This window comes from Geospiza fortis, unplaced genomic scaffold (assembly GCF_000277835.1).
Source record: "Geospiza fortis unplaced genomic scaffold, GeoFor_1.0 scaffold237, whole genome shotgun sequence".
Taxonomy (NCBI): domain Eukaryota; kingdom Metazoa; phylum Chordata; class Aves; order Passeriformes; family Thraupidae; genus Geospiza; species Geospiza fortis.
In genome coordinates this window covers 667117-675623 of record NW_005054319.1, presented here as the reverse complement: position 1 = coordinate 675623, position 8507 = coordinate 667117, and the positions used below count along the sequence as shown (strand labels likewise).

General features: G+C 44.4%; 1 protein-coding gene across 1 annotated transcript in view; it reads left to right on the top strand.

Annotated features, from left to right (window-relative positions):
• Positions 1–8507, top strand: part of FOXK1 (forkhead box K1) — a 51268-nt gene that overhangs the window by 28738 nt on the left and 14023 nt on the right. Inside the window, exons 3-6 of the mRNA XM_031056557.1 lie at positions 3194–3350; positions 4614–4760; positions 6482–6675; positions 7848–7963. Of these exons, the coding sequence (XP_030912417.1) occupies positions 3194–3350; positions 4614–4760; positions 6482–6675; positions 7848–7963 (614 nt within the window). The remainder of the gene's footprint in view (positions 1–3193; positions 3351–4613; positions 4761–6481; positions 6676–7847; positions 7964–8507) is intronic.

Below are 8507 nucleotides of genomic sequence, written 5' to 3'. Positions count from 1 at the left end.
AACTCTTTGTTTCATAATTTTTTTAAAGGGGGTGTGAGTGCATGCAAGCGTCCCCAGCCAGCCCCTGGCTTTGGGTGGTGAGGAGAATTCCAGGAACTCCAGGAAACTGATGTCACTGCATTGTGTTTGCTTGTTTTCTTTTGACTGCACTAATGTTTAATTTTAACTTAACCCTCAGAGGGGTATTTTTAGTAAAACTGTTTCTTCACTCCTTCTGTCCCATGTTGGGAGGGGAACAGATTGTGTCTGCTTGTTTTTTCCAGTAGTCAGCTCTTTCTGTCTCCCCTCTGAAGAGCTGTGATGATTGACTGAGAGCTTGAGCACTCAGCAGCATGTGTTACCCTGTCTGTGCTTGGAGTGCCTGAACCTGGTGTTTGTTCTGTCCCCACATCTCTTGATTTGATCATTGATCTAGGCTGAAAGGAAGCAGATCTACCTGGACAAAAGGGCTTCATTCTGATAAAAGATTAGTATCTCTTCCAAATCTTTGGTATCACTGTGGCTGTCCCAGGGGGCAGCTGCTTCTTTAGGGGATGATCATGATCCTGTTCTTCAGTGAATATCTGCTGGGAGAGCCTGGCTTTTCTACAAGTTATTAACACTTTAGTTTGGAGGGGCTTTGTCAACACTCCAGAGAATCACAGCCCTGCAAGGAATGGGTTTCTCCCTTTGGTTTTTTCTTTGTTTGTTTTTTTTTAAGCAAGAGATCATACTTGAAATTCAAACGCTACAGCTGAAGAGGCAAAAACTGAGCTGCTTGCTCTGCTGATCTTGAATAAAGGAATAAATTCTTTTATCTATTTTTATTTATGTATTTATTAGAAAGGAAAAGAAAAAGCAAGAAATGCAGCTCTGCAGAGCATGGATTTATTGGAGAACTTTTCTTTCTTCCATATCTTTGTCCTGAGTTTTGGCTGCTGTCTCTGTGGTTTGCTGTTTGTGTATTTCTGCAGACAAATAACAAAATCAGAAAACTGTTTCATCCTATTCCACTTCTAGCCCTTGTGTTACAATAATTGCTCGGGTGCCAAACACAAAAAGAATCACTGTGGTTTTAGTTTGTCATTGTTTCATGTATGAAAATGGCTTTCAGTTGTAATTATCTGCACATTATAAGAAGTGTGTATGTGAAGAAGCTATGGAAAAATGACAGCAGAATAATTAAATTCACACCAGCTCCTCATGCGAATACTAAGACATCAAGAGTGTCTTCTGTGGTTTAGTATTACCCACTTCCAAAGCTTGGAGTAGGAAATTTTCATTCATTTTCCTGCACAAATAGGTCTCTGCTCTTTGAAAGGCTGGGCAAGAAATGCCTTTATCTCTGGCAAAGGGAGATCTATAAGTATGGGCTCATCAACATTTTATACCTTGCACTACCTGAAAGCTTTACCTTCTGCTGTGCTTTTGAACAGCATCACCCACAAATGCCCACGACTATTGGTGGGCACTGGAAGGGTTACCAGGTGCTGTACAAGGCTGCTGTATGGGCCAGGAGTGAGCTTGGGTTCCCTGTTTCAAGGGTTTGTTGTTGCTGGATATTTCTGCTGCCTTTTCTCTGCCCCCAGCTCCCCCATTCTGTAATTCACTTTTAAAAGAAACCAGTCTGGGTTGTGCTGAGCTCAGCACTGCAGCCATTTGCAGGGACACCACAAGGAGTAGCAGCACTTCTCCGTTTACAGGCTGGACTGTGGTAGGAAATGCTCATTCCTTACACTGACAAATTGCTCCTGCACCCAAGGTATTGCCCACTGAGCAAACAAGGGTTGTCTCACTGCTTCCTCTCCATCCCTGTGTCTGTGTGGGGGAAGCCATCCAGCCAGTCACCTTTTGAGGAAGGGACCATGTTCAGTGTTTTTTCATACAGAATTTGGTGCAGTGCTGTGATGAGTGTCAGCATTTGTGTCAGTTATTGGGCATTTCACCAGTAAGAGGATTGTTTATGCCAGTTTTACTGAATTCTAGTTCCAGCTGTGAGCTTCAATTTGCATCTTTTCATACAATTTGAACTGCTTGTTTTGCTATGTAAATCTTCTGTGTATTGGTTTGCTTTCTTGTTTACTGTTTCTCTGCTCCTAGAAGACATTTGTAATCCTGGGATTTGGCTGTGCATCCTGCTGTTCTGGCACTGAATCCCTCAATTCTGGACAGCACAGGACAGGGAGAGACAGAAAAAGGGAACTTCAGCTCCCCAGACTCATCCCTCCCCTCCCACCCTTCCAGGCCAGGTCGGATGGGGCTAGGATAAACCTGGTCCAGTGGGAGGTGTACCTGCCCAAGGCAGGGGGTTGGAGCAAGGTGGTCTTCAAGGTCTCTTCCAATCCAAACCATTCTTTGATTCTTCCAACCCTAAAAATCAAGGACGTGTGATCCCTAGACAAGCCTTTCTAATTAGTTCTCATCTTGTAGCACTCATTTCTGTGTGCCTGAGTGATGTTGCAAATTATAGCCCCCTTTTATGTGTTTGTAGCGTTTTATCACCCTTCACACCCTGTGGTGCTCAGTCACCGTTCCTGTAATGCCATCTTGTGGTGGCCCTGCCACTCTGAATGTGCCTTTTCCAGCCAGAACTGATGCTGGGCTACCTCTGTGTGTAGGCAGTGAGTGCAGCTCCCTTTGCTGGGTGTGGGGTGAATCAAGGAAACGCCTGTCTCCAGCTGTTTGGTGTCAGGGAATGGCCTTGTGGAGCTCAGATGTGGTGTCAGGGACCTTCATGGCAGATCCCTGCTCTGGGTGCTTTAGCTCTGATGCTGTAGAACTCTCTCTTAGAAGGATTGATTAACTATGGTCTGTGTTACAAGGAGATTGGTGTGTTGTTCCTTAAGTCATAATAACAAACTATCCATTTACTCAAATATTCATCCTTCATACACTGTATGTTGTTTGAAGTTTGAAGTGCTTCTCTAAACACAAAGGAGTTGTTTAATACTTTGAAACGCTGCTCTGTTGTGATTACAGGAAGTGTATATGGCAGGGAGTGTCAGGATTTTGTAGAAATTCCAATTTTATCTCTAGTGGATTTTTTTCTCAATCTGTCTGGGCTTTGGATAAGCCACAGGGGCAAAAGTAAGGCCATTGCATCTGCTTCTCCATGACCAGAGAGCTTTACTGTACCTTCGAGAGTAACAACTGCGTGCCTTGCTAATAAATGAAATAACAACTGTATTTATTTTTGGTTTTTTTGCCTCTCCAGTGTTCCCAACTCTTGCCCAGCCAGTCCACGTGGTGCTGGATCCTCAGGATATCGTTTTGTTCACAACATTACCTCGGATCTGCAGCTGGCAGCAGAGTATGCGGCAAAGGCAGCCTCAGAGCAGCAGGCAGATGCATCTGGCGGGGACAGCCCAAAGGTTCACACAAACATTACTTACCCAGCACTGCTCCTTGGGAGGATTATTAAAGCCTGGGGCTTTATTGCTAGTCCTGGTTAGAGTTTAAAGGGGTTTAAGAACATCCTGGCCATAAGGGTGCTGTGTACAGTGTCCTGCAGGGGGTGGAGGTCATTCCTTCCAACTGTGCTTGGCTTAGTGGTAGTCTCTGCTTGCTTAGCTGCCTGAAGTGTATTCAAATCACTCACTGAAGTGTTTAAGCAAGAATAATATTTTTGCTTATTTGATAAATCAAGATCCCATAAAGAGGCACATAAAATTCAGCATCTCATTTTCTTCTTTTAATTAATGGTATTTTGCAAAACACAGTTGGAGAAAACAGAAGCAGGGGAAGAAGAAACCAGATCCTTGTCATGAGAAGTCTGTAGTCAGACTTTAAAACAAACATGAAGGCCTGTCAAGTAGGCGTTAAACGAGGAGAGTGGCAAGTGGAATCTAGATTAAAAAATAACTTAGTTAGAGTGATAAAATGTAATTTTGGTGAGCTGATCTTCAGATCAAAGTTAAAAGTTCCGTATCCAAAACCACCTGATTTGGGATTGGGTGGAGGAGCACACTACTAGGTGGCTTTTTTTTTTTTTTTTGTAGACTTAATTCTCCCTTGAGACAAGAAGGGTTGTTGGAGTAATGGAAGAGTTGGAAATACGAGATCTAGCAAACAAATTAAAGTTCCTAGAATGAAACAAATCCTGCTGGAGAAGGGAAGGGATGGGATCAGGTTTCATGTTGGGCTTGTTGCTGGGAGGAGGGCTGATAACATACAGCCTCAAACCTTTCTAGCAGAGTGGAGCTGTAGCTGGGCTGAAGGCTCTAGTTCATGAACACAAAAAGCAGTGAATGTACCTATATTCTATTTCTTGATTACAATTCCCTGGCTTGACCCCTTTCCTTGTGCTGGTGCAAGCATGTGTGGGAAATTTAGTGGGGAATGGAATCAGATTGAAGTTGGAGTTTATGTGTGTTTGTGGGGAGATGGAAGGAGATAGTTTCATCTGACTCAGCCCTGTAGCTCTGTTTGAACACAAATGCTTGTGCAGAATGGGGTGGTGGCAGCATAAAACAGCAGTGGGAGAGCTGATGCTCTCTTAGCTGCCCTGCTGCTCTCTTGGCATCAGTGAAAATTACAGCCCAATGTGCATTTTAACTTTAGGTTGTGGTACACTGCAGCGTAGGAATTCTTTGTTAGTGACTAAATTTTTGTTTGTTTTTTTTTTTCTTGCTTAGGATGAATCCAAGCCACCCTATTCTTATGCTCAGCTAATTGTGCAGGCTATATCTTCAGCACAGGACAGGCAATTAACACTAAGTGGGATCTATGCCCACATCACCAAGCATTATCCATATTACAGGACTGCTGACAAAGGCTGGCAGGTGAGTTCTTGACACTGACAAGCTTTTAAACTACTTTGACATGGCTTATCTGCTTTGAAATGCATTTATTAAAGATTTGGGGCACTGGGAATAGAGCTGCTTTGACTGTTCCCAGAGTGAATTTGTTTAACACAAGCTGACTAGTTCATTTGTGGGTGATTAGTTTTGTTGGGGTTTTTTTTGAATACTTTGCAGGGCAATGTAGCGTGTTACTGTTGGGCTCTCTAGTGCCTCTTGTAATGCTGTAGTCATGTGTCTTTCATTTTGTATTTTATTTTCCTACATCCTTGCTCTCAGTCACTCCTCTGCCCAGATACTTGCTTAATCCTTCACCTCATCTTTGACATGATTTCTCCAAGCAGGATATCCAGCCTAAAACTGAGGCTCTAGTTTTTAATCATAGCACCTTAAACCATTACAGATGTTTTGTTTTCCCAGTGTATCAACTGCATTGCTTAAGTCAGTTTGCAAGTTCTGAATTTGAGTGGGAACTTGGGAAACTGGGAGTCCATGGACTCCTTGTGGTACTCAAGGAAACCTGACCAGCTTCAGAGGAGAGTTTGAATGTAGTTAACACATACTAAATCAAACTTCAATGTTCACTTGAGGGCTGCTTCCAAAGTTTCAAGAACCTCAACTCCACCTGCTTTCAGACTTTTTCTTGGCATCACACCTCTGCCATCGGTGTTGGCATTTGAATGTAATACACTAATACAGCTGCAAAGGCTCTTGCAGCTGCTGATTTCACTGTGTGCAACTGGCAGGAGCAGTACTGCTTGGTGCACTTTGAGTGCAGTTGGAATAAATACATTTCTGCCTCCCTGGCTTTTCCCTGCAGTTCTAATTAATTGTGGAATTCACTTCCTGCCCTAACCTGCTCAGCAGAGTTGTGCTTTGTGAACCAGTTGCTGCATCCTTCTTCAGAGAGCTGCATTTCAGCAGGGAGGGAAGTTGCCTTTTTCTCTCCCCTCCAGTGGCATTGTAAGGCTTCACGAGTGAAGAGATTGTCTAAACCTGCTAGAAAAGCTTCTGTTTTGTTTTAAAAGTGGAAGAGGGATGAGTTTGTGCACATGGAGGCTTGCTGAGCCCTTCCCCAGCCCAAAAGGCACCATTATACCCTGTAAGAGATGGGCTGTTACAATGGAAAGGATAAACAGTCTTGTCATCATCCAGAGAGCTGCAGAGTGCCACAGAGCTCATGGATTCCTCCCAGAGCTGGCTGAGGGCATGTTGGCTGCCTTACATTGTGATTACTGTGAGATGCAGTGTCCTCTAGGGCATGTTTGGGCACCCTGGTAATCGCTTGGCAGGTGAGCAGTTAGCACAGGCTCAGGCAACTTTTTCCACTTGCCAAGAATAAAGCCTGTCTTCTGAAAGAGTTCTGATGTGGTTTACAGTGATTTCCCCCTGCCTCAGCAAAAGCTCTGCTTTCATGGCTTTCCACAGAGAAGTCACTGCTCTGGCTCCAGATGTATTTAAGTATTGGTTGTTACCAAGCAAACCCATCTTTCAGCTTGGTCAGGAGAAATTCTGACACTTCCCCCCAGATTTTCTCCTGCTGTTCTCCTGTGACTTTGGAGCTGTGTGAGTTGAGTGACTTGTTTCTACCTTCAACACTGATTCTAGCAGTGTGGATTTATTTTTCCAAGCTGTGTGGTGCAACTCATTTGTCTTTGTTACTTCGTGGCAAAATAATCACCTCATTCCTGTGCTTCCTGCAGAATTCCATTCGGCACAACCTCTCCTTGAACCGTTACTTTATTAAAGTCCCACGCTCCCAAGAGGAGCCTGGAAAGGGCTCCTTTTGGAGGATTGACCCTGCCTCTGAAGCCAAACTTGTAGAACAAGCATTTAGAAAAAGAAGGCAAAGAGGAGTGTCCTGCTTCCGAACACCTTTTGGGCCTCTCTCCTCCAGGTAACTTCAATTTCCTCTCATCTCTCTGCCAAACTCATTACAAAGAAAATAATCTAAAACTTCTCCTGAAGTACAGTGAGTATACTTTGCTTCTGTTTATAGTTTGAGAGGTGATATAGTTAGTCCCGAGGCATAATCTGAAAATTGTTCTGACTTCTTAAGTGTTTAACAAAAAAAAAAATCCAGAAGCAAACTACAAAAATGCATCAAGTAACGTATCAGGTTTGGCATCATTTCAAAGAAATTCAAAGCAGTTATCACTGGAGTGAGTGTTTTCAGATGCCAATCTCTGATTTCAGGGAGGCTGTGTTTAGATGTGGATTAGATCATAGTGGGAATAACTTCTGTGGTATTTAAAACACTCTCCTATAGGGAGATCAGGTTGATGGTGGTTGTCAGCAGTGAAGCAACAGGAGTTCTGTGTGGCTGCTCCAGTCAGCTCCACTGCCTTTGTGCAATGACAGCTTCTTTGAGCCCTGTAGCTGTGAGGAGACTCGGAATTCAGCACTAGCTGTAGCAATTTCATGGAACATTCCTCCCACACCTCCTATTTTCTTTGTTAGAATGTGGGGGAAACAGGAGGAGAATTTTTCAGCTCTTTATTCTGGTTTGTCATTAAATAAATGTACAATTCCTCACGTGTTTGGGATAAGAGGTGGGAACCAAGTGGTTGAGGAGGGAGGCAGCAGGGAGAAGGGGAAGCAAATGCTCTGCAAGCATATGCAGGGCCAGACACTTGCCTCTGCTTGCATCTTTCTTCTTCTCCTTGTCACTCTCAAGCTCTGACATAGGTTCTTTGGGAATTACTTGAAGTTATAAAACTGATCTGAGCGTGCAGCATTTGGGGATTCTCTGTCAGCAGCTGGTCTAACAATGAAATGTTAACCCTTCTCTGAAGGGTCCACTTTTCTTCAGCGAGGAATAACACAACAGTATTTGGAGCTGGAGTGTTTGTGGGGTCCCTGTGTACCTTTCAGCTCTTCCCAGCAGGACTGCAGTGGGTGGTGTGGAGGAAAGGCTGTCCTTCCTAGAGAATCCTCCTCTGGACAAAACTCTGGGTCTCTGCTGTCTCGTGGTCAAAATACATCTGCACTTGCCAACGCTGTGTTTTGGTGTTTCAGGAGTGCTCCTGCCTCCCCTACTCACCCTGGCCTGCTGTCCCCTCACTCTAGTGGCCTACAGACTCCAGAGTGCCTGTCACGGGAGGGCTCACCCATTCCACACGATCACGACTTTGGCTCAAAGTTGGCCTCAGTTCCAGAGTATCGCTATTCCCAGAGTGCACCTGGTGAGTAGCTCTTGTTCCAGAGCCTGCCTGTTCACATGGCCCACGTGCCATGCTGAGGACACCACAGGAATGCTTCTGAGTGTTTTTTTGGAGGATCCAGGACTCCCTTTTCACTTTGTTGTTGGAGACTGATGGTGCAAGTACAACTTCAAACCATTTTTCTGACTCCTCTTTGGATGAGGGGCAGAACGTGTAGAGACAGCTGATCTAACCTTGAGCTAGGTGGCTGTAAAGATCTGACAGCAGAGTAGCCATGGCAACACGCAGCTCACTTGCTCTCATTTACCACCCTCTGGATAAGATCAGCTTGGCTACACCAAGCTCTGGTGCTGTGGCCAGGACCTGGTAAATATCTGCTTGTCAGCTGTGCTGGCCTGGGGTGTAGGGTGAGGTTGGAAGGCAAAGCTCATTAAGGAAAGCTTGGTTTGGGGTATTTTCTTAGGTTTATTATGGCTTTTATTCACAGAAATGTGCTCAGATGACAAGTAGGGTTTTTTGTACATTAGGAAGGAGAAGTTTGAGGGTGGTATTTTTGAAGATTTGA